Source organism: Geotrypetes seraphini, chromosome 15, assembly GCF_902459505.1.
Source record: "Geotrypetes seraphini chromosome 15, aGeoSer1.1, whole genome shotgun sequence".
Taxonomy (NCBI): domain Eukaryota; kingdom Metazoa; phylum Chordata; class Amphibia; order Gymnophiona; family Dermophiidae; genus Geotrypetes; species Geotrypetes seraphini.
The window spans coordinates 66,509,500-66,536,314 of record NC_047098.1 but is presented as its reverse complement, the minus strand read 5'-3'; the positions used below and the strand labels follow the sequence as shown (position 1 = coordinate 66,536,314).

At 41.7% G+C, this 26,815-nt stretch overlaps 1 protein-coding gene and 1 long non-coding RNA gene across 2 annotated transcripts in view; one reads left to right on the top strand and one right to left on the bottom strand.

Moving 5' to 3' along the window:
- The window catches only part of LOC117349453, a 71,972-nt gene that overhangs the window by 30,804 nt on the left and 14,353 nt on the right, over positions 1-26,815 (bottom strand). The window lies entirely within an intron of this gene.
- UNC45B (unc-45 myosin chaperone B) overlaps positions 1-26,815 on the top strand; it is a 45,938-nt gene that overhangs the window by 17,551 nt on the left and 1,572 nt on the right. Inside the window, exons 8-19 of the mRNA XM_033922952.1 lie at positions 379-549; positions 3,249-3,420; positions 5,888-6,188; positions 6,987-7,081; positions 9,815-9,956; positions 13,387-13,527; positions 15,019-15,146; positions 18,377-18,443; positions 20,688-20,801; positions 22,132-22,247; positions 23,813-23,930; positions 25,127-25,282. Coding sequence (XP_033778843.1) covers positions 379-549; positions 3,249-3,420; positions 5,888-6,188; positions 6,987-7,081; positions 9,815-9,956; positions 13,387-13,527; positions 15,019-15,146; positions 18,377-18,443; positions 20,688-20,801; positions 22,132-22,247; positions 23,813-23,930; positions 25,127-25,282 — 1,721 coding nt within the window. The remainder of the gene's footprint in view (positions 1-378; positions 550-3,248; positions 3,421-5,887; positions 6,189-6,986; positions 7,082-9,814; positions 9,957-13,386; positions 13,528-15,018; positions 15,147-18,376; positions 18,444-20,687; positions 20,802-22,131; positions 22,248-23,812; positions 23,931-25,126; positions 25,283-26,815) is intronic.

Genomic DNA, 26,815 nt, shown 5'->3' with positions numbered 1-26,815 from the left:
GATGTTAGCCAGAATTCACATAAATTATATAATACTACAATTTATATGTTGCATTCACTGCCCATGCTCCATCTAAACTCAATCCATGTAAATACCCACAAGTAAAGGACACGTCTCATAAAACATGGCACTTGTTTTTCTGTTGTTGGTGTTCTCTAAGAGGTCACATTCAAGTGGCTATTTGTGCATGTAAATGTCTAGAATAGTGTTGTTTATGCATATTCCTGCTGCTTAAACCAGCTAACCCTGTAAAGAATTATCTCCTGAATGAATGGAATTAAAGAGATCCTGGGCATGATAGAGAGATTGAAGATGGAAGGTGCATATGTAGACAAGGTTTTTCACCTGCTCTTGGATTGCATGTGCTTTTTGGAACAGACACCAAGAAAGATCTGAAGATGATTACAGTACACTTGCTAGACATGCTGGTTAATAAGAAGGTATCAGGGCATGGCCGGGACCAGGCCCTCAACCTGCTCAACAAAAACATCCCCAGAAAGGACCTTGGGAATCATGATCATTCCAAAACCCTTTTTGTTGTTGACAATGGTGAGTAGTACAGGGAATACAAGAGAGCAATGTCTTGGAAAGCTGAGGTAATGTGGTCGTATTTTTCCAGCGAGTATATTAGTCTTAGGGCTGTATTTTGGACTGTTTGTAATTGTTTTAGCATGTTGTCAGGGCATGACAGGTAAAGTATGTTGCAGGAGTCCTAGGATTAGCGCATGTACTATGAGTTTGAATTGTTAGTTGTTGAAGTATTTTCAGACTTGTCTTAAGTTGCGCATGGTTGCGAATGCCTTCTGAACCATTTTGCTGATTTGAAGTTGCATGGTGCAGCCTTTGTCTATCATTATTCCCAGCAGTTTTAGGTTGGGTTGTAAGGAATTTGTGATGGAGTTTATTTCTAGGTTTGTTATGGTTGGGGTTTTGTTTCTTTCTAGAAGTAAGAATCTGTGGTCTCTCATCCATTTTGACGATAAAACAAAGAAAGGATACTGCAGAGCTGATGTATAAGGGTTTAAAAGTCTAATCTTGATTAGGAAAGATGCAATGTAGCATTCCAAACAAATGGTCCTCTTGTGTGAGTATATGGGACCCAACACGGTCCGTGTTTTGGAAAACACTCCTTTGTCAACATCCAGTGGTTCCTGCGTATTCATGAGCAGCATCCCTCACTGGATGTTAACATCGTCTATCCTTTTAAGGACAGTTGTATTATTCAGGTTCTCTAAGTTGATGTACCTCTACATTGTGGGCCCCTGACAAAGGAGTGTTTTCCAAAACACGGACCGTGTTGGGTCCCATATACTCACACAAGAGGACCATTTGTTTGGAATGCTACATTGCATCTTTCCTAATCAAGATTAGACTTTTAAACCCTTGTACATCAGTTCTGCAGTATCCTTTCTTTGTTTTGTCGTTTGACTTTTCGACTGCAGTTGATTGGATTGTTTGTGTTTAGCAGTGTGTGTCAGTCACGCTGCTTGCTACCAGCAAAAATCAGCTCTTTAAAAGGTACGCAGCAGCAGGCTTGAGACACTGGGGTGCTGAGGGCTAGATCGCCTAGGTGGGAAAGGGGCAGCCTGAGACACTGGACTGCTGGGGGTGGGAGCTGGATCACCCAGGTGAGAGAGGGTGTCTGGCTACACCCCTTCCCGAGTCAATTCCAAACTGGATTCAAAACAGACCAACCAATCTCAAAATGTTTTTGTTTTTTTTTAAATCCTAATAATCAAAATTGAAGACAATCAAAAGGAGGAAAAAAGACCTCAGTAGGTTTACGCACGCTGTACTATATAATATTTGCTCAAAGCGCCGACAAACCCCCTTTCTAATCATCGGTGAAAAACCTCCTCAATAATTTCTACTAACAAAAAAATGCCAACGTGATTTATATAGTCATGTCCAACATCTCACAGCATTTAATCTGCTCAGAAATGATCCTTCACAACACTTATCTTCAATAATTTCCCAATGGAGCTTTGCTGTAAGAATACATTGCATTTTGGCACAGCATTGAAGAAGCCATTGGTGTAACAGAGGTGCTCCTTCAGGATGGTATTGAAGTTAAGTGCTGTGAAATGTTGGCCATGACTATATAAATCACACTGGGATTTTTCATTGTTAGAATAGAAATTACTTAGGATGTTTTTGACCGATAATTGAAAAGGGACTGTGAGCAAAAATTATATAGCACAGCATGACTAAACCCACTGAGGTCTTTTTTCCTCCTTTTGGTCATTCGGATTAAAACAAAAAAACAGCTTTGTGATTGGTTGGTCTTTTTTGAATCCACACTTTAGATTTGATAGTACTATATTGGAATTTTTTTTTGGGGGGGTTCTCCATCTTTTTTTTAATATATATATAACCATCCCTGAGTCAGCTTTCCAGTTTTCTGATTCAAGATTTTCTTTACATTCCTAGCCTAATATTGCAAAATCCCATAGTCTTCATTCTGTTACCCATGCCGCTGTACAAGCAATGATTTTGTCACGGCTGGACTACTGCAATGTCCTGTACCTGGGAACAACTAAGACCAGGTGCAAGGCACTGCAGGTGGTTCAGATTGCTGCAGCTAGATTGATAACTGGAACATATTACTCCATATCTCCGACAACCGCATTGGCTGCCAGTTGTATTTAGAATTCAATACAAAGCAATTATGTTATGTCACCAATTTTTATATGGTACGATCCCTGAATTTTTTAAGAGTTTGATTCCTGGGTATCAACCATGAAGATCATTGGTGCTCCAAAAGTTCAGCATTGCTGAAAACGAAGGCTAATCCTAAATATGTGGAAACGAATGCCATGACCTTCACATGTGCGGGAGTTAAGTTGTGGAATAGCCTTGTTGGTCAAATTCAAAAATGTAGACAGGAACTCATTTAGGAAAATGTGAAAAACACAACCATTTGTAGAAGCATTTCTTTGAGCAATTGACCTTATGTAAAGATTGAATCTATCTGTTTTGTTCCTATGTTGTCCTGATTTGTTATATTTTATGTATGTAACTTTTTGTAAACCGTTTTGGAAAAAAACAGTAAAGAAATTTAAAAACTAAATAAATACCTGCCTTTTTCCTATCTGCTCCTGATCACTTGGCTTCTGTTATTAGGTTTCTGGCTCCAATATAGTAGCCGCCCATGTTCTTTTGGTTGCATTTTGAACTAGTTACCCTGGCACCCCACTCAGCAGACAGAGCTCTAAAAGAAGATTTTGTACCTGCTGTTCCCTCTGTAGGTTTGAAGAAGATTCTGAAAGTTTTAGGACAGATCCCCGACCTACCCAACTGCCTCCCTATGACAGAGAATACTCGGATTACGGCCTCCATTCTTATGAATAAACTCTATGACGATTTGAGATGTGACCCAGAGCGGGACAACTACAGAAAGATCTGTGAGGAATATATTACGTAAGTTGGGAAGACAGCATGGTCAACAAATGATAAAGAGCAGAAGAAAATGCTTCCGAATTCAAAAAATTAAGTCTTAACCAGTCAAGTGATCGGGCATCTGGGATTCAACAATGTCCTGGTGGGTTTTCTGGGAGCTTCTTGTTAAATAGTTTCTGAGAGCCGCAAGCAGGAAGTGATTTAAGAGGGGAGCCAGACTGGTGCGAGGAGCAGGCCAGAGACATTGCTCGTGCTGTTGAAAATTTAAATTACGCGCTTGCAAAAGATAGATAATACTAGATCCAATAGATGCTGGCATTGTAAAATAGAAATAGGGACGTTAGATCATCTAATTTTTTTTTGTCCCTGTGTAAATGCCTTTTGGAATATGATTTGGCCCCAAATTAACAAATTACTAGAAAATCATGTAGGACTCTCATATGACACTGTATTATTTGGAACTGCAATGAGAACTCAGAGTCCGATCTCAGTAAACAATAATAAACTACTATTAATATTGACAGGAGTCGCCATGCAACAAATAACTCAGAATTGGAAAGACTATACCAAATTAAATTATACGTTCTGGTGGAACTCTGTCTGTCATATATACAAAATGGAAAAAGTAATAGCATTACAACACGGGAACATTCATAATTTCAATAAAATTTGGCAACCATTGACTAATTATTCTAATGATTAGATTTCTTAGCACAATTATAATACTTATATAGAAAAGGGGAGGGACATGTATAATTTTTAGAATCATTAATTGGAAAAAGGGGAGGGATGTATAACTTTTGATTATATATAATATATACTATTTATAAATTAAGTTGTATTAATGATAGATACAATGATATATAGTAATTAATTATATCACTTGAATTTCAAACATTGTAAAAATTGAAAAATTCAATAAATAAAATTAAAAAAAAAAAAAAAGAAAATTTAAATTAGTAATTGTTGTTTCAAAGATGTCTATTAAATCTTTGGAGTGGTTGCGTCGTGGGGAATCCAATTCTAGTAGAGGGATTGTAGCCCTGATGAAATCCTTCCAGGGTGAAACATGTCGGTGACAGATCCCTTTGAATGGACCACTTTAGCTAAGTATTAGCTTTATATTTATAAAATTTGAAAGTTTGATACATTCACAATATCCTAAATTTTAGTTCAAGTGACCTGGTGAGGAATTAATGTATAAATCCAACCACTATGAAATTTATTTGAGTGGCTGGTGGCATTTCTGAGGGTCTGAAAAAACAACAAGATTGGAGTGGATAATTACGAGGGGGCCTTTAATAAGCCTACCTTTTAAGATTTGGTTGAAAATTTAAAGACATATGGGGGAGGGGGAGGGAGACCCCGAGCATGGCATGGTGGCACTCCCACCAAGCCAACTCCCAGAGCAGTCCGCCCCCCCTTACTAAGCCACTGGTTTCTGTGCCATCTTACATATGTGAGCACTGGCACTGAATACCTCCAGGCTCCTCCCTAACTCTGGTCTGGTTCCAAAAAGGCTGGTTAGTGCCGATATTCAAGGGACACAGTTCGTAAAAGTATTACACCACAACACCCTCATTATAGGTGTACTTAGGAGGGTAAGGAAGTTATGTTGGCAGTTCGAAGGGAAATAATTCAGCACTAATACCCGTGACCTTTGAGTGGAGGGTGCTGCACCCCCATTCCCATCCCAATTTATACCTATGTTGCCCATTGATTAACTTCTAATGAACCTACCTTTCATAAACTCACTGTATCATAGTGACGATGGTATATGTTGATAACGATAACGAATTCATAAATCCCCTTTTGAACCCAGTGCCACTGATTATCAGCAGATAGGAAGCTCCAAGCAATTTACCCAGGAAGGAGGTGTGCTAAGAGTAGAGTCGGTGCAATGAATGGCCACCAGGATGGTCTCGGGGCTCAAGGATCTATCGTACGAGGAAAGGCTGAAAAATTTGCGGCTGTACTCACTCGAGGAATGTAGGGAGAGAGGAGACATGATCGAGATGTTTAAGTATATTACCGGCCGTATCGAGATGGAAGAAGAGATTCTCTTTCTCAAAGGACCCTCAGCCACAAGAGGGCATCCGCTCAAACTCAGGGGCGGGAAATTTCATGGCGACACCAGGAAATATTTCTTCACCGAGAGAGTGGTTGATCTTTGGAACGAGCTCCCGGTGCAGGTGATCGAGGCAAACAGCGTGCAAGAATTTAAGAGCAAATGGGATGCCCATGTGGGATCCCTTAGAGGGTTAAGCCAAGGGAACCTGTCACCAGGAGTGGGATCCCTAGGATAGTAGACTTGGGGGTGGGTCAGTAGAGTGGGCAGACCTGATGGGCTATGGCCCTTATCTGCCGTCATCTTCTATGTTTCTATGAGTCCTCTTGAGTAAATCGTTTTGAATATCAACCCTACGGTTTTAAAAGGCTTTATATAATTCCTAAAACTAATGTTTTTCATTTTCTAATTACCTTGAAGGGGGACGTTTGATCCTAATGATATGCAAAAGAACCTTCATGCCATTCAGACGGTGTCAGGAATCCTGCAAGGCCCTGTTGATCTTGGCAACAAGTTACTGAGTTTGCAAGGGGTGATGGAGATGATGGTAGCTCTCTGCAGTTCTGAGAATGAAATAGACCAGCTGGTAGCAGTGGAAGCCCTCATCCATGCCTGTACCAAGCTAAGCCGTGCTTCTTTCATCACCACAAATGGGGTGAATATGCTGAAGGAGATTTACAAGAAGACCAAAAATGAGAAGATCAAAATCCGTGCTCTGGTGGTGAGTTACTTTGCTTGTCATCTTCCATGCAGGCCTTTATGTTTCTCCTTCTCTTTTCATCAGGAAGCCAGAATGAAGGGCTTCTGTCATTTTCCCAGTTTCCTAACACATTCTTCCCTGTATAAAGACCAAAAACTGGCAAATTTCTGTACCTGAGACACATTGGATGAGTTCCCGGAAGATGAAGAAGATGTGAAAATGTTATTTTGTTGAAATTGTCAATTACGGTGGCTCAGTTGACATTTTTCACAAGGGCACCTGCACTGTGGAATAGACCTAATGGAATACATCAGATTACTGATCTATTTAATTGGAAGACACAGTTGAAACTTGGGTAGTTGTTTAGTTTTGGGTAACTAGCTAGGTTTTGCAAGTATTTTGGTTTTAGATTGAAAACTGCCTTCATTAAAACATTTTGCTCTTCTGGGGCATGGAAGGAGAAATTTGTATATTGGACTTTGACTGTGCTGGTGGATGGGAGGATTGGGGAGGGGGGAACAGGGGATTTATCATAAAACATATATAAAGTGAGGTTCAACTGAGCTTTGTTTAGGTAAGACTGCACTACTTGCTAAGTGCTCTGTATTTCTTGGATCTGTGTGGTCATAAGAGATTTGTTCAGGATTGCTTATTTGTTTGATGGTTCCTAGTTTTGTGATAGTCATGCTGCAATTGTTATCAATAAAATACAGAAAACCCCACATGTATTTTTAAAGGTTATTCCTTTGTTTTCATACTAGAATTGGTTGCTTCACCTGAAAAATCCTGAGGCTTTCATCTTACTCTATTCTGTTTCAGGGTCTTTGTAAGCTGGGCTCTGCTGGAGGCACTGATTATGGCCTGCGCCAGTTTGCCGAAGGATCCACTGAGAAATTAGCAAAGCAATGTAGAAAGTAAGTGGAGCAGAAATCATCTGGCTCTTTTCCATTCTGGTTTTTCCTTCCTGTAAAACAGGATTTGTATTTACCAGTAATATTACATTGACTATGTGCAGTGGGATACCTGGCAGGGCACCCCTTCTGCTGGCTGGAGCCTCTCTCTCCCCACTCCTCCAGGCAGAGGGAAGGTGTGTAGATTAGTAACGGGGTTGTGGGCTGCCTGCACTTGGCTGTTGGCTCTTCTGGTCTCCTACCCTGGAGCAGAAAGTTGATGTCAGAGGGGGTGGGGGCCAGCAGAGTCGAGGGCCAAGTGCAAGTAGACTGCCGATCTGCAACTGCTCCAGCACCCCCGAGCTTCCTGCACCTGGGGTGGACCACCCCACCCTTTGTACGCCACTGACTGTGCAATTTCCTTATGCAAAGGCCTGCATGGTAATATGCCCTATTCAGATCCTCATATTTCAGTCTTTTAAGAGCTGTATAAGAGCTGAGAGATGTAGGAAGTTTCTGAGATTCTTTGTGCTAATTGTGATAATGTATGACTCCGAGTAACATTGTTCAGAGTTTAAATCTGGTATCTAAGTGGCCCTTTTACCATAATGTGGTACAAACTAAGCTTCTTTATTGTTCCTCCAGACTGGCACAGATGGATGGGTTTACGCACCTCTGCCAGCAGGTAGAGACTGAGAACACACTGAATTCTTACAGTACAAGTGGGCTGTGCAGTCCCTCATAGAATCGGTCTGTTTTCCATCTCTAGCAGGTGGAGTGGTAAACCTGTGCAGTCTTCTTTTAGGCCTTGGCAGGGTCTTTTGGAAAAGTTAGGCAGTGGCCTTTTTTATCTGCCCTATTTTCTGGTCCCGCAGGACCATTACCATCTTGGGAGGGGGGAGTCACACTCAGGTGGTCGAGTTCCTTTCCCCAGTTCCCCATTATTTTCTTCAGAGGAGCTTCAACTGTACACCTTGCCACGATCAGGCAAAGACTACAGTTTTGAGTGCCTATAGGATCTGCTCCTTTTAATTAAAAAAAAACCCCAAAAAACCATCCCCGAGGCAGGGATTTTTTTTTCTGTGCTGGTTTGCAGGACTGTGCTTATTCATGTATTTTTCTCTATTCAGCTGCTGGTTTCATTTAGCCTGCCTTGCGGTTAACAATGAGCACTTCTCACAAGCCAAAGAAGTGCTCAATGTCTTCCCGCCAAGGGCTTAATGTGGCTGGGCTTTGTTCTTTTTGTTCGCGGCCGGAAAGGCAACACTCACTAGCTTTGGAGCCGGCCAGCTCGAGGGTTTCCCTGGCAGCAGCAAAAGTGTGTGTGTGTGTGTGTAGGTCTTTACTTAATCCCTCCAGTGGTCAAGTTTGGGTACCTTTATGGCACTTAGACGCTTCTAAAACAGGTCTAGACTAAAATATCTATGTTCCGTCTAGGACAGGAATCTCAAAGTACCTCCTTGAGAGCCGCAATCCAATCGGGTTTTCAGGATTTCCTCAATGAATATGCATTGAAAGCAGTGCATGCACATAGATCTCATGCATATTAATTGGGAAAATCCTGAAAACCCGACTGGATTGCGGCCTTCAAGGAGGGACTTTGAGACCCCTGGTCTAGGACGTCCTGGGAAAGGTTGGATTATCGCTACAAGACATCCAATTCTAACCTGCTCAAAGCTCACCCATAACATGCCTCCCAAAATGCCCCCTAGATCTCTGGATGCACAGTGGGCAAACACTTTTCAAGATGTCCAGAAATTCAGCTTTGAAAACCAGCACATGGATGCCCTGGTGATTAGGACGTCCATATACGTATGATGGTTTTTCGATGTCTTTTATTTTTTGACTATGAGCCCCATAGGATTGTGGGAGGGGGATCGCTGTCTGAAGTGGAAAACATCATTGGGCTCCCTGATACATTCCTTTAGAGCAGGTGTAGGGAACTCCGGTCCTCGAGAGCCGTAATCCAGTCGGGTTTTCAGGATTTCCCCAATGAATATGCATGAGATCTATTTGCATGCACTGCTTTCAATGCATATTCATTGGAGAAATCCTGAAAACCCGACTGGATTACGGCTCTTGAGGACCGGAGCTCCCTACCCCTGCTTTAGAGAATGCCCATTGTTAACAATTTGGAATCATATATTTCAGGTGTTAGAGAGTTTATTTGGGAAAACATTACTGTGGGATTATAACATATTACTCAAGGTCTCTCTGCACCAGAGCAGAAATTTATTTAGGATGCTCTCCTGCTTCAATATTGGATGAAAGATGAGAGTGCCCCACTTCCAGTCTGGGAGCAGAAAATGGGGGAGCTGGCAAACTGAGTTACAATCTTATGCTCCTTCCAAAAGTTATATCCTTTGGGATCATAAGAATAATGTCTTCCCTACATTCCACAGATTCATAACGTTGACTGAGAGAAGGAGAATGAAGGGGGTAAGGGGGGGATGCGAGTGTGAGGATACGGGATGTGTGGTGGGAAGGGGTTTCATATGATCAGAAAGCATTTCAGAAAATTGACTGTGGAAAGTATAAGCTATTTCTTATTATTATTCTATTGCTGATGTGTTGGTGATGGAGGATGACCACATTGTGCAAAATGGTGTTATTTGCTTTATTCTCCATTAAGTGTTATGGATTTTTCGCTGTTGTTATTATGTGTGGTTCATATGGCCTATAATGCAATTGCAAAATAAAGTGTTGGAAAAAAAGAACCTTTGAATATACACTAATGAGAAAGTCTTTCATTTTTAGGTGGTTGTACAACCAGAATATTGATATCCGGACAAGAAAGTGGGCCATCGAAGGCTTGGCTTACCTCACTCTAGATGCAGATGTAAAAGATGATTTTGTAGAAGATGAGCCAGCTCTGCACGCAATGTTTGAGTTATCCAAAGTAGGAAGCTATCTTTTCAAATCTCTGCTGCTGCTAATAATACAATACAATTCGTGTTTAGTTTCTTTCAAATTATGTTGGGACTGGGCCACTGAATTTATTTATTTAGGGACTGATTCTATAAACCGCGCCCAAATTGGCTAGTGGGGAGAGGAAGAAGCGATATGGATCGCTCTGAAAAGAGAAGATGGAACTTCTATCTACGTGGGTGTAGTCTACAGACCTCTGACTCAAACGCAACAAATTGATAAAGATCTGATTGCGGATATCCAAAAGTTTGAAAAGAAAGAGGAGGTGCTGCTGTTGGGTGATTTCAATCTCCCGGATGCTGACTGGAAAGTTCCGACTGCAGAATCGGAAAGAAATAAGGAGATTGTGGATGCCTTTCAAGAGGCTCTGCTCAGACAAATTGTGACGGAACCCACGAGGGAAAAAGCGATACTGGATCTGGTCCTCACAAATGGGGAGAGCATCTCTAATGTTCGAGAATTTGAGCTACAATGAACGCCTCAGAAAACTGGGATTATTCACCCTCGAGAAGAGAAGGCTGCGAGGGGACATGATAGAGATTTTCAAAATACTAAAAGGATTCGACAAAATAGAGCAAAAAACATCGTTATTCACATTGTCAAATGTGACTTGGACAAGGGGTCATGGACTGAAACTGAGGGGCACCAGGCCCAGGACAAATATCAGAAAGTTCTGTTTCTCTCAGCGAGTGGTGGACGCTTGGAATGCTCTCCCGGAGGAGGTTGTGTCGGAGACCACCATTCCAGGATTCAAGGGCAAGTTGGATGCACACCTTCTTGCAAAACATATTGAGGCGTACGGGTAAACAGGGTCTTTGGCAGGGAACACCAGGATTGGCCTCCGCGTGTGCGGGTCGCCGGACAGGATGGACCTAGGGTCTGATCCGGTGAATGGCATTTCTTATGTTCTTATGATATAACAGCTAAAGGGGAGGGTAGACACACAAAACTCAAAGTCCTACATTTCAAATGTACAGACTTTAGTAAAATGGGAAAGTACCTGAAGAAAGAGCTATTAGGATGGGAGGACATAAGAGAAGTGGAAAATCAGTGGTCTAAGCTGAAAGGAGCAATAAAAATGGCTACTGACCTTTATGTGAAGAAAATAAATAAAAACAAGAGAAAAAGGAAACCGATTATTTTCTCCGCCACTAGTTTAGAGAACCATAAGGCAAAAGAGTTGGCGTTTGTGAAATAAAAAAAAAAAAAATCAAGAAGAAGTGCACAGAAAGGCTACCAGGTGAAACTGAAAGAAGCCAAGAGAGAGATACGACTGGCGGAAGAGCAAATGGCTAAAAACGTAAAAAAGGAGAAAAATTTTTTTTCAAGATATATTAATGAAAGGAGGAAGATTAAAAATGGAATTGCGAGATTAAAAGATGCTATGAACCGACATGTGGAGAGTGATGATGAAAAAGCAAACATGCTAAACAAATACTTCTGTTCTGTGTTCACGGAGAAAATCCTGGAGAAGAACTGAGATTGTCTGGCAAAGATACACACAAGAATGGAGTAGATACTGCACTGTTCACGGAAGAAAGTGTTTATGAACAACTTGAAAAATTGAAAGTGGACAAAGCAATGGGACCAGATGGGATCCATCCCAGGATATTGAGGGAGCTCAGAGAGGTTCTGGCAGGTCCTATTAAAGATTCGTTCAACAAGTCTCGAGATGGGGGTGGTTCCTGGGGATTGGAGAAGAGCGGATGTGGTGCCAGTTCACAAAAGTGGTTACTGTTTTTTGCTGAACGATGTCGCGTCTTGGTCTCCTTAAGAGAGTCTCCTATAAGATTTGCTAGTTCTCCTTTTGACTTCTGTACTCATGTGAAAAAACTTAAGCTCTGTATCACTACCACCTTTCCGAAATTTGTCCTTAGAGTTCTACACCAAATAAATGTCAGTCTGTGTTTGACTACAGATTCCATAAAATATTGTGTTGCATGTACCCTGGAAATCATGTGTCTGCTGTTCTCTGCTTCTGCCTCTTGTTTGTGGATCCAAAATAGCTTGCTGCTTCAGCCTCAAAATATCACAAAGTCTGTATTGCTCAAAGTATTTTTTTATGGAATCTGTAGTCAAACACAGACTGACATTTATTTGGTCCCCAGGAACCACCCCCATCTCGAGACTGCTGATTATCGACTATATGCAGACAACATTATTTTCTTTTTTTCCAGTACATGTATGGGGAAATGAAATGGAAAAGGTCTTCAATAATTACATAAAATACATTGTTGAATGGATGGGAGAGCAAGGTTTGAAACTGAATGTTGATAAGACAGAATTGATGCTTTTGGGGAAGGTAGACCAAGATAGGTGGCCAAAGGAAATAAAGGTAATGGACAAAGTCCTTCCAGTGAGTGAATCAATGACAATCTTAGATGCTAGACTTGATTCAGGTCTTCCAATGAATTGTCCAGTGGCTAAGACGGTACAGATATGTTTTGCGCAAATACATTTACTGTATCGGATGAAACTGATGTTGGCGCCTTTTGACTTTCCTACTGTAGTACTGGCAATGGTCTTATCGAGGCTTGACTACTGTAATGCCCTGTATCTTGGAGTGATTAAGACAAAGTACAGGGCGTTGCAAGTGGTACAAAATGCTGCAGCCAGATTAATCACAGGAGCACCAAAACATGCTGATATTACACCTTATATTCGACAATTGCACTGGCTGCCTGCAATATTTAGAGTGCAATATAAGATTGTGATGATTTGTCATCAATTTTTGTACAATTCCAGAGTATTTCAAAGATAGGATGACTGTTTATCACCCCAAAAGATCTTTGCACTCTGAAAATTCAGTTTGCTGAGGGGCAATGTTAATCCGAAATATGTAGAAACTTGTGTAATGACCTTTTGTTATGCTGAGGTAAAGTTATGGAATTCACTGGTAGGACAGTTAAGGAAATGTGCCAACAGAGGAACTTTTAGAAAATTCTTAAAAACACAATTGTTCGTTACTGCTTTTTTATAGGATCTGACTCACCTTAAGATTATTGTGAATTTAAATCCTGATATTTTGTCTATTTGTATTGTTTTAAGCATTATGTATGATTGATTTTATATAAACCACTTAGGGTTAGACGCATAGAAATTTTAAAAATAAATATTATCCATTGGTTGTTGTATAATCTTTGTTTTGGACTCCTAACTTACTACTACTATTAATTATTGTTATAGCACTATCAGAGTCAAAAAGGAGACAGTCCCTTCTCAAAGGAGCTTACAATCTAAGGGGAACGGTTAATCTGCTGGCTAGGATGGTAGGAGAAGGATGGAAAAGGGTGATTCTTGTATTGTTTTAAAATTAATAAAGATATTTCAAAAAGAAAAGAAACTGGAAAATGCATAACTTTTGCTCTTTCTTTATTTGGATTTTTTTTCCCCCATCTTAGACAAGTGATAAGACCATCCTCTATTCTGTGGCTTCCACCTTGGTAAACTGCACCAATAGCTATGACGTAAAAGAGGTCATTCCTGAGCTTGTACAGCTGGCACAGTTCTCTAAGCAGCATGTTCCCGAGGAACACCCCAAGGTAAGGTGGCCAAGGTCAGCATGAACGACCTGTAGCTGCTGTCGGGCCTGATTTAGAACAGGTGCCTAGGTCAAAGTCCAAAACAATGCTGATTTAAGTCTACAGTTGACTCCACCTAAGTGCATGTCGGATAAGCGCATGCTCCGGTTATTCGCACCCTACCACCACGGTCCCATTTTTTTTTACATTAAAGTCAATGGATGTAAACTCTGGATATTTGCACTTCTGATAAGCACACAATCCGCTTATGCGCACTGATGTCATAGGTCCCACCTCTATTCTTTCACGTTACATTCACTCCAGTTAAATGCAATCACGGGTCCTCTGTATTTATTACACCGCATTTACTATCTCCCCTCCCCGAAACGTCACAGCATCATGAGCCATTCTAGGCAGCAAGTAGACGGGAGACCTACGTCAGCGCGCCAAGCATTCACCAGCACCTTCCTCTCAGCACTGCTTGCTGTTGCCGCCATCACCATAGGTAGCTGCCGATACTGGCTAAACAACCGCCTGACTCAAAAGTGGTACTCCGCTTAAGCGCACGTGGCAGTCCGATCTGGAGTCGACTGTATTTTATAAAGGCAAAAAGTCTTTAAGAGTATGTGAGATGAGTGGCGATTGGTTTTCTAGACGTGAAACACATGCCATGTCAGAAAGAAGTCCCTTAACTGATATATTGAAGTAAAAGATGAGTACTGATGTTTAAATATCATTCTGAAAAGGTGAACCACTGTGGCCACATCCTCTGGCAACGAGATCCACAGTTTAACTATTCATTGACTGGAAAAATATTTCCATGTAACTTCATTCAATACCACTTAGTCATAGGCATCGGAACAGGGGAGCCATCAGTGCCATGGCACCCCCAAAAATCCACCCTCGCAATGCTGCCCCTGCTGCTGTTGAACACAGGAAAAAAACCCGTGGGTCCGCACTGTTCCTCCTTGCGGCTGCTGGTCCCGCCCACTTCTGACTTCACTTCTAGTTCTGGGGCAGAGCCAGCAGCCACGAGGAGGAACAGTGCAGCCCCATGGTTTCTTTTTCTTGTTTTGTCACCTTGCTCGTCTGGAGAACAGCAGCAGTGGGCAGCAGTTGTATCAGGTGGGAAGGGCGATGCAAGGGATCAGATACTAGATTAGGGGAAGAGAAGACACATATGCTAGATGGTGGGGTGTGAAGAAAGGGGAAGGGTGCTGAATGAGGGGGAGAGAGGGGGTAGATGCTAGATGTAGAGGGAGAGAGGAAGGACAGACACTGAATGAGTGGGAGAGAGGGGACAGATGGTGGATGAGGAAGGCCGGGAAAGATGCTAGATGTGGGAGGAGAAAGAAAACGGGGATTCGTTGGATGTGGGGGGGAAGAAAGGGAACAGACACTGGATAAGGAGGAGAGAGGGGTTAGATTCTGAATGAGAGGAAGAGAGGGGTAGATGGGAGTCTTGCTGTCACAGTAGGTCTGCAGTAGCTCCTTTCTCTTTACCATTCCCAGGATAAGAAAGATTTCGTGCTAAAGCGAGTGAAACGGCTCCTGAAAGCTGGTGTGATTTCCACACTTGCCTGCATGGTAAAAGTTGACAGTGCCATCTTGACGGATGCAACCAAGGAACTTCTGGCCAGGTACAGTACGCCCTAGACCGCAGAGTTATGTGTCACTCAGAAATGCAGCTGTGTATTTGATTTCCCATTAGAAAACTCCAGTACAAAAATGTATTCAGTTGGGTGAACTGAATTATTATTATGTTCTGTTAAAAAAAGCCTGATTTGACTGAGACTTAGACAATTACTCAATCATATACTAATATAATTAATCTAAATCCAGGAAATACATTACTTGCTTTGCAAAGGTGAGTTAGAGTTCAGGCACTGTAGGTAAGTTCTTGTCCAGAGAGCTTACAATCTAATGGGCAGATACAGAAAGCCTTGAGAGAGAGCCATGGATCTACCATGAAATTACTGATCCTAAAACAACATGGCATGAGCAAATTACTGCCATATTAAAATTGTGGCAGTAATCTGCAACTCATTGCTATATGTCACTCTTCCCTTCCTGTCTGTGCCTGAACTGGAAGGGTCAACCAATGCACAACTTTATGTTGTGGTCTAAGGGAGCTACAACTATCAAACAATTCCTCCACCTGATAGTACAATTTTCTATCAGCTGCCTTGCATCCCTGCAAGGCAGCTGATAGAAAATTGTACTATCAGGTGGAGGAATTGTTTGAACTGGAAGGGTGACATTATTTTTTTATAATTCTTTATTCATTTTCATATTTTACATGAAGTGTACAAAATATTGAGTTACAACTAATGAATACACAATATCACTTTTATATCTATTACATAATATTCTGAACAAATTTTTTTATCCCCTCTCCCACCCCCCACCCTTCAAGTACTTTCCAATCACCTTATACATATTGTATACCATATTATAACATGTTATGTAAAATTATTTTCACTACCCCCCCCTCCATGTGTGCCATAAAGAAGACAAGAAAAAGAAGAAAAGAAGAAGATAAATCCTACTATTCATTCAGTACAATACTTTGTCAATGGCCCCCATATTTTTATAAATTTAGGATATGTCCCTCTTTGTATTGCTATTACTCTTTCCATTTTGAATATATGACAAATTGTATTCCACCAAAATGTATAATTAAGGTTACTATGATTCTTCCAGTTATTGGTTATATGCTGAATGGCAACCCCTGTCATGACTAATAAAAGCTTGTTATTTTCTGGTGATATTTGACTTTTTTTTCTCATCATCATTCCAAATAACACTGTATCATATGATATTGCTACATGATTTTCCATCAATTTATTAATTTGTGGCCAAATTGCATTCCAAAAACTTTTAATGTAGGGACAATGATACAGTAAATGATCCAACGTCCCAGGTTCCAGATTACAGTGCCAGCATTTATTGGACTTAGAACTATCTAATTTTTGCAAACGTGTAGGGGTCCAAAAAGCTCTATGTAATAAAAAGAACCAAGTTTGTCTCATAGATGCTGACACTGTACATCTCATTCTTAAAGACCAAATTAGTGGCCATTGAGATGCAGTAATTTGATGCTTAATCTCAATGCTCCAAATGTCTCTTAGACCATTTTTTGGTTTTTTATTCAAATATCCAGATATTAATTTATACCACAATGCGGCTTGATGCCCTAGGAAGTCTGCTTGGAAGCATAAGAACTCTAAACTATATTGATTATTCAATGTTTTCCATTCAGGGAACCCAACCTGAATGGCCTGCTTCAATTGCAACCATTTAAAACTTTGTGTTTTACTAAGACCAAATCTATGTTGCAATTGTGAAAATTCCAGCAGTTTACCTTCCGAAATAACATCATTCAGATATCTAATGCCTGCAATAATCCAGTCCTTCCAAAGGATTTGAGCTCCGCCAATTTTAATCTTGGAGTTTATCCATAAAGACTGATTAGTTGACTTGTTTATTGGGACAGGTGTTAATTTACTAATAAACCTCAACGTTTTCCAAGTATCCATTAATATCTTATTTTCTCTGTATCTTCTAGGCATGTTGATACTTGGAAGATGAACTAAATTTAGGGGAAACATAAGGCGCCATTCCAAATATAACCAATCCGGTGCATTATCTATCAGTTCTGGGAGGATCCAATACATACCCTGACGTAAAATATAGGCTTGATGGTACCTATAAAAATTTGGAAAATTTACCCCTCCCTCCTTAATTGATTTTTGCAAAGATATCATTTCTATAGCGCTGCTAGACATACACAGAGCTCTCCATTAAACATATAAGAGATAATCCCTGCTCAATAGAGCTTACAATCTAATTCAAACAAACAGGACAAATAGGGCTTAATCTGTTCCTTTGGCTAGGCACTAGTGCCTACCATTACCACCAGACCACTTCTATACTGCAGTAACTTCTCAGTTCAATGCAGTTAACAATCAAAAGATCACATTCAGATGAATGTATCAACTAAGTAGGCCTTTAGCATAGATAAGCGTTGGAGTTTATCAGGACTGAAAAGGGTTTATCCCTGATCCAGCTTGAAAAGATACAGTTCTATGGAGAAATCTTTTGTATATGCAACCATTTACAATATGTTTATGAAAAATTTTATATACTGCATACTAGCCAAAAAAGGATCCAAGCGGTTTACAATATATATTACAAAACAATTTAGAAAAGAACTCCATTCAAAAATAGAAAAGGAAAGAGAGAAAACCAGAAGATTTTTTTAAACAATACATCAAATTCTATAACAATCAAATATCAGTAATAAAAATTAACTAATCAATACAGAATGAAAATATAAAAAAATGAATATGATATGAAAATGATATGGGGTGATAATAGATATTTTATGTATGAACATTGTGATTGAATAGGGGGGGAGGGATTTAATTCTGAAATGGATATTACAAGAATATTAAAAGTGTGATATTTGAGCATAAAATGTTGTATTTATTGTTACATTTATTGTAAGTATTGAAATTAATAAAGAACTGGGAAAAAAATGAATAACTAAATAAATACAAGAATGTAAATAATCTAATATGCCAAAAAAAGCATTTTGTCAGTAAATTTAAAGTGATCAATAATATAATCAGGTATAAGGTTCAACCTAACTTGAATAATATTCTTGCCTCAACTGGGAGCCAATGTAGCCAGTGGCTACTTTTGAGACACATTGTGCTAGATTCTATGATGTCAACTATGACGGTCTCTCTATGATGCTCTATCTTGCCTATTACCCGCCTTCCAGTTTTCTTATTTAGGATCAGATTATGATCTAGTATCGTGTTACATTTTACTTTCACAGTACAACACTTAATTTACATTTCAGGGTATTTCTTGCTTTGTGTGAAGATCCAAAGGACCGAGGGACCATCGTGGCTCAGGGCGGTGGAAAGGTATTTGAGTTCTTCATAGTGTATTACTACTACTACTGGTGATTTCTCTTTCTATGCAGACCAGCATCCTTCTGGCTACGGCCACCGCTTTGAGATCCTCTGACACTATCACGTCAAGGTCCCTCTCCCAATTCGTGCATGTCAGCTTCTTACCCCTAGCATATACAGCTCCTTTGGATTTTTACTCCCCAAGTGCATCGCTCTGTTGGGCAGACTGGATGGGCCATGAAAGGTCTTTATCTGCCATCATTTACTATGTTATCATTTTGATAGTGCTATTAAATGTACGTGGTGCTGTCCACAAAACACATATGCTTTTGTCCCTGCTTGACAAAGATTATAATCTATTCAAGACAGACAAATAGGACAAATAAGGGTGTTATTAATTGTGGAAATGATTAATACAGAACAGTTACATGCCAAGTTTATTCAAATTTGATATACTGCTTATAATAGCTGTCTAAGCCCCTTACCTTTGTGGCTCTTCCCCGCCCGCCCGACAACAGAACAGGCCCGGTCCGAAAAACCTCCCTGCCCTGAATCCAGCTGCTGTAAGAAGGTAATTTAGATTCACGGCTACAGTGTAGGGAGGTTTGTCAGACCGGGCCTGTTGTCGGTCGGTCGGGGGAAAGCGCCACGAAGCAAAGGGGATCTGGCCGGCTCTGCACCCCCCTAAGGCTGCCCCGGGGCGGACTGCCCCCTCCCGCCCTCCCCCGCTTGGTACGCCACTGCCTTGAATTTTTCCTACCTGCCCTGCCGCAGCACACAGCCGACCGGAAGTCTTCCCGATGTCAGCACTGATGTAGGAGGGAGGGAGGGCTTTGCTTAAGCCCTCCCTCCGACGTCAGCACTGACATCGTGGAAGACTTCCGGTCGGCTGTGTGCTGCGGCAGGGCAGGTAGGGAAAAGATGAGCCTCGCGACTCGAGTGCATCCAACCTCGCAGGAACCCTGCGACCCTAGGGGGCGTCCCCACGGGATCCCTGTGACCCTAGGGGGCGTCCCCACAGGATCTCCGCGACCCTAGGGGGTGTCCCCACGGGATCCCCGTGACCCAAAGGGGGAACCGCGGGATCCCCGCGGGTCCCGCAGGATTCCCATCGTCCCTGTTCAGCTCTCTACTTGTAACCTCATGACTCAATTACTACAACTCTATGCTAGCTGGCCTGCCATAGTATTTAATCAAACATGGTCATTACAAAACACTGCAATACATATCTTATTCCACCTAAGAAACCTTAACGAATTTCTTCCTACCATTTCCAATTTCACTGGCTTCCCGTGAAATATAATTTTCACTTTAAAATCCTTATGCTAACCCATAGTACTATCTTCACAGGGCTTCCCCCTTACTAGGGTTACCAAATTTTTGTCTGGAAAAACCCGGACAAATGGCCCTGCCCTGTTCTGCCCCTAGCCTCACCCCCGCAAAGCCTCATCTTTGTTTCCGACCTCTGGGCTGAGTCTGGAGGGTCTTCGAGCATGCGCGGATGTATGAGATGCCATCCGCGCATGCTGAGAGGCCCTCTAGATATGGCCGAGAGGGTCTGGGCTTTCCTAAACTACCGGGTTTTAGAAAGTCTGTCAGGGCACCCAGACAGTCCTCTAAAAAGAGCTGGATGTCTGGTAACCCTACCCCTTACCTTGCATTTGCAATGGTTTCTCATCGTCTGCTGAGTTCCTTCTTATTCTCCCACTGCTTTCTCAAATGGCGCTCGATTCTACCCACCAATCAGCTTTCTTCTACTTAGCCTCCTCCCTCTGGAACCTGACATGCAGCTTTATTCTCTGGTACGGAGAGTCCAGGGGATGCAGATGTGACACCTGCCTCTATGGAACAATCCTTACATTGCCTCCTACTTGTAGCCTCATATGTTGTCACCTGCCTCTTTGAAATAATCGTTTCTTCTTGTCCTTTTGACAATGGAGTTCGATTTCTTTGTATTATTTTTTAATTGTAAACTGCTTTGATACACTCGCAAAAGGCAATATAGTAAAAACCTAATAAACCATAAACCTTGACTTGAACTTGACTATAATGAGTTTTCTTTGTTTGAATATATTGTGATATCTTTCTTTAATGTCCTTGTAATATATTTCAGGAATTTTATGTAAACAAATTTATCTTATTTCTACGTAAATGTTCTCCTTTGTCTGATATTGTGATTCTTCTGGGTGAAAATATTTCATTCTACAGCTAGTATGAGCTTCTTGCTAACTGACAAATATTTCCTTCTCCAATTAGGCGTTGATACCTCTAGCTCTAGAAGGCACTGAGGTTGGAAAAGTAAAGGCTGCCCACGCCTTGGCAAAAATTGCAGCTGTTTCCAATCCTGACACAGCGTTCCCTGGAGAGAGAGTAAGCCATGTTTCTTTCTGAAAACTACCTTGTCAATACAATACTCCAGCCTCCTAAGGATATGTTCTGGAGGGAGGGCAGAAGTATTATCTGAGGATGTGCAGTTGGGACTGATTTTATTGTGGTAAATTGTTCAAGGCAGGGTCAGCCCGAGAGCATCCAATTCCACAGGTAAACTTTGAATCATGTTCCCCCCAGGACTCCCCCTTCCCTGTAGTTCAGCATCTCCTTTCTCTACCTCTCCCCCTTCTCTGGCAACTCATCTTCCTTTCCCTACTGCCCCACATTCAGCATCTCGCCACAAGCACCATTTAAAATCTGCCACATCCATGTCCTGTGGAATTAGGAACCAATTCCTGGACGTTGGGGGAGTGGTATAGATCAGGGGTAGGGGTAAGGTGTTCTCTGGGGATTTGGGGGGGTTCTTTGCAGAGCTTATGTACTCTGTGGGTATCTTATGATATCATGAGGGGGTTGTGTCCCTTTTTTTTCCAGGGTGGGAAAGGAGGTGGGGACTTTTGTAGTTGTACTATTGCATTCTATGGCAGTTTTTTTAAGTTGTCATAAATAAAAATTGTTATACATAAAATCTGCCACATCCCACTTGCTCTGACGCAAACATCTTGTCAGAGAAGGTGGAACACCTAGGGTTTGAGTGTGGGTCTGTACTGAAAGGCTGAAACTAGCATTTAAGTGCCGATGTCCTGCCACATGGGCACCATGCCTCCACACCCCTCCCCCAAATTTTGCTGTCTGGGGCTGACCCCTAGTCTCCCTATTGTAGCGGCTGGCCCTGTTTCAGGAGTTCTTTCATATTATCATTTCTTCCTCTCCAACGCAATTGTATTCTGGAAGTATTTTCACCATCACAGGGATTGGAATGGTTGAAAGATATTTATCTTCAGAGAGAATAATTTATTTATATAAATATATTGAAGGGTCATAGAGTAGAAGAGTGTTGCAGGAGTATAGTGTAATTATCCTCAAAGCAAGAGAAAAATTTAAGAGCTCCTTGAAAAATGAAAAAATATAGGCTTTATTAATAGAAGGAAGAATTTTTAGATGGGGATCATGGTTAAAAGCTGCAAGTCCACAGGTTTGGAATAGCCCCAGACGGCTTCTTTAAACTTCCAGAAAGGAGAAAAAAAATTGCAGAACAATTATCCAGGGAGTGGTAATTTCTGTTGAGTTTAGCATCCCCAGTCATTCATTATTCACTATACCATCTCGAGTAAGAGTCAAAGGCTTTGCATCTCTGTGCTATCGAGCACTAAAGATGACATGGTCTGTCTCTTTAGGTCAATGTCTTTCAGAACTTCTTTCTCTTTAGGTGTATGAGGTAGTGCGTCCATTGATCAGTCTACTGAACACAGAACGGGATGGTCTTCAGAACTTTGAGGCACTTTTGGGTCTGACCAACTTGGCAGGAAGGAGTGACAAACTCAGGTGAGTCCCTTACAAAAGATGGTCCTGAAACTCTGAAGCTAAAAATGGCTTCTCAGGGCATTTATTCACACCACACCATTTTTATAGAGAATTAAAAATATATCTCAAAAATAATTATTTTAAATTTAATTTTCTTTGCTTACAATAGTAAAACTTGAACAATTTGAAATAATTCAGTATTTTTTGTGGTCTGCTCATAGGCTTCTGAAAATGCATGCTATCATTTGTTACCAAAACAAACCAAAAGCATTCCTTTTATGCACCCTTCCGTTCCAGACATGGCTCAAGTGGAGTTTCAGCTACCCCTTAACAGTACTGCAAAAAAGTATTTGAACATAATTCATCAAATAAAATGAGTTGAGGGAGGAAGTGGTGTCACTGACTTAGATGGCTGCTTAAGCTATGAGCCCCACCAAAACTTAAAATGAATTGATTGATTGATTGAGATTAACATACCATACACGGCTAGATCAGCAGAGCAAAATGGAATGCAGATGGCAACTAAAGAGAAGTAAGTGGAAACATAGAAACATAGAAATAGACGGCAGATAAGGGCCACGGCCCATCTAGTCTGCCCACCCCAATGACCCTCTCCTACCTTTCTCTGTGAATAGATCCCATGTGTCTATCCCATTTGGCCTTAAAATCAGGCACGCTGCTGGCCTCAATAACCTGAAGTGGAAGACTATTCCAGCGATCAACCACCCTTTCAGTGAAAAAGAATTTCCTGGTGTCCCCATGCAGTTTCCTGCCCCTGATTTTCCACGGATGCCCCCTTGTTGCCACGGGACCCTTGAAAAAGAAGATATCTTCTTCCACCTCGATGCGGCCCGTGAGATACTTGAATGTCTCGATCATGTCACCCCTCTCTCTGCGTTCCTCGAGTGAGTACAGCTGCAACTTATCCAGCCGTTCCTCGAACTCCAGGTTTTCTCCTATACCTGGCCTGGCCCCCATAAAAAAAGGGTGGCAACATGGTAGCACATGGAACAGAGAAGAGTAAGAAGAAGCACAGAGACTTACATGGAGGAGCTCTCCTGATGAGCTTTGGAGTTGGTTTAAAGACTTATGAGTAAAAATAAACTATCAGCAGTATAGGCTGAAATTATAGTGTATAGCTCAAAGCTTCTGTCAGGATAGCTGCTGCCTACGCTGTGGACAGGCAGTTGAAGACACAAGTAAAGGACCCATAAGTACTAGCACTGAGCGCATTGGGGTTGTAATTGTTTTTCCAGAATAAAATTTTCCTCAGTTGAAGGCAGAAGTAAGAAACCCACAAAGTACTGGCATTCAGGCTTTTGGTTTTGTAGCCCAATGCCCATTCTCACTTGAAGCATAATTAAGGATCCCACAGGGACTTGTACCGAGGTTAGTGCCTTTCCCTAAGAGATCCTATCTACTTATCCCATGCTTTCTGTAACTCATGTCTGTTACAAAGCCTTGGATGCAGGCCGGGGCATGTCACACTGTTGTACATATCAGTTTTCTTGCTTTAAATTTATAGAGATCTCCGAGGATTGCCATAGTGAATATCTTTTCTCAGCTTGTTTTGTCTGTTATTTCAGGCAAAAGATAATAAAGGAAAAAGCTTTGTCAGAGATTGAGAACTACATGTTTGAGAACCACGAGCAGATCCGCCAGGCTGCCACTGAGTGCATGTGCAACTTGGTTGCTAACAAGGAGGTACGGGCTACTCTTTGACATTGGCATGTACACAAACACAGGACTCAATACACTTATCCCCTCTTTTGCAAAACTGCGATAGCAGTTTCTAGCACGGGGTGCCACGCTGCTCCCGATGCTCATAGGAACTCAACGAGCGTCGGGAGCAGCGCGGCTATCGCAGTTTCGTAAAAGGAGGCCTTAGTTAATTATCTGGGGTCAATATTGAAAGTGATGTCAGGGGATGAATCAAGGAAGAGCCAGGTAGTGTGTGGGCATCAGCTACTTTGTGCTTATGTCTGATTAGCTAAGTGTTCAAATAGAACCACAGAAAAGCTGTTCTGACTTTGTTGCATAGCTCTGTGGGTGCTGGAACTGAATATTGTCCATCACAACTAAAATATTGTTCAGCTCTCCTCTCCCCCAATCCCTGCTCCCCAGGGCCAGAGCTAACATCTCTTCTGAACTCACCTCCCCCCTAATACATTGCTTCCTCTGGATGGATGCCCCCATGCAGCACCCTTCGTGAACCCCACCCCAACTACAATATGCATACTTAGGGTTATTAGATGACCGGGAAAACCCAGACACGTCCTCTTTTTAGAGGACTGTCCAGGTGCCTGGATGAATTTCCAAAACTCAGCAGTTTGTCCAGGCTCTGGAAAGCCCCCAAGCTCAGGGCCGCGTCTGGAGAGCCACCGAGCATGCACGGATGCAATGTGATGATGTCACATGCATGCGCACATGTGTGTGACATCATCACATCTGCGATTGCTTGGAGGCCCTTCACACACGACCTAGAGAAGAGACGAGGTTTCTATGGGTGTGGGACTGGGGGCGGAACAGGGCGGGGGCCACGTGTCCTCTTTGCACAAAGAAATCTGGTAACCCTAAGCATACTGACCTTCATATTTATAAATATTACATTTTGTTTCATATGTACACATAATGGAGGTTTAGATGGCAAGAAAGCATGTAAATATTGGTATTTTAGTCAGTTAAGCACATAAGTGACACATTTTTATAATACAACCTAGCCTGTCTAATGGTTAAGCTGGTCCTGCCCCTGCCTTTGACCTAACCACATCCTCAGGGCCATACATTCATTAGAAAGCTAAATGTAGCAGCTGATTTGGAGGAGGGGTGGATTTTATTTGAAAGCAGAGGTTTAGCTAACTCCTAAAGTTATTTATATTGTTTTCTTTTTGCTATCCTAGGTTCAAGAAAGGTTTATGGCTAAAGGCAATGATCGACTGAAACTGGTTGTGTTGCTCTGCGGTGAAGATGACGAGAGGCTGCAGAATGCCGCTGCCGGAGCCCTGGCCATGCTTACTGCCTCGCAGAAGGACCTGTGCTTCAAGATGACAGAAGTGGTAAGTGGAGCTGCCACATTAATTCATTGTTAGAAAATCATGTTGCCCTTTCATATGATACTATATTATTTGCTACATCTATGAGATTTAAGAGTCCAATTTACAATGATACATGAAAGGAATTCAAGTGTATGTTTTATGTGATCTTTTAAAATTTCTATGTTACACTTGTTGATATATGAAAATGAATTTAAAAAAAATTTTTTTTTTTAAAAGAGTCCAATTTCAGCAAATAATAATAAACTTTTATTAATACTGATGGGGGTTGCCATTCAAGATATTGCTGGAAATTGGAAGGATTATACTAAACTTAACTATACCTTTTGGTGGAATTCAGTTTGTCATATTTATAAAATGGAGAGAGCGCTTGCTATGCAGCAAGGAAATTATAATAGTTTCAAAAAGATTTGGGGGCCATTGATGACATATTCTAATGATCAGACACCTTAAACACCTTGTTATTATATAAGATATAGTTGGATGGGATTGGGAAATATGATATTTGCTAATTGGTTTAATATTAATGGATGGGGTGGGTGGGGAGGGATTCTTTTCTACTTTAATGATTATAAGTAAGAATGTCAAGTGATTTGTAAAAATTTTTGATTGAATATTATACACTTGTTGTAAGATATGAAAATGAATAAAGATTTTTTTTTTTAAAAGAAAACAACTCAAGGGAAAAGGGCCTGCAGAGGTTTGCATCTCTCTATTTCTGCATGTACCTTTTCCTTGAAAAACAACATGCCTAGTTTTGAAAATGCAGAGAATGTTTTGTGCCAAAGAAAGGGCCTTTAAAGTATGAAGTAGCCCTTGGATTATGCTTTTGCTCCTCTGTATTTTCTCCATGACATGCTGAAGGAAATTGGCTAGGCACCTGGGCCAATCAGGCCTTAGGATTAGTGGGGATGGGCCGGGAAGGGGCAGGCCCGTCTCATTTCCACGAGGCGGGCCTGTCGGCTGGACGGCAGCAAGACCCGTCCAGCCGACCAACATTTAAAGGTTAGTTGGGGGAGGGAGATTAGTTGGGGCGGGTGGTCGTCGGGCTTTCCGGCAGGAGGAGTTGGGCATCCTCCTGTCGGCCATTACGAGTTTGGGGGGAGGGGGGTTCAGGGTTCTGACAGGAGGAGTTGGGCATCCTCCTGTCGGTGATTACGAGTTTGGGAGGAGGGGGTCCGGGGTTCGGACAGGAGGAGTTGGGCATCCTCCTGTCGGCAATTACCAGTTTTGGGGGAGGGGGAGTTCAGGGTTCGGGGTTCCGACAGGAGGAGTTGGGCATCCTCCTGCCGGTGATGGGACAGGCGGCCACGGCCGCTATACTTATTGCAGCAGGGAGAGATCCCTTGCAGCGATAAGTGTAGCGACTGTGTCTAATTTAACCCGATTCTCTAACCGGCGTCTGTATCATGGACGCTGATTACAGAATCGGGGTTTAGTGTAGGACCGATTCTGTATAGGACACCTCTCCTGGGCGTCCTATACAGAATCAGGGCCAGTGTGCTTTGGGAGGCACTGAAGACTAAGCCTACTGTG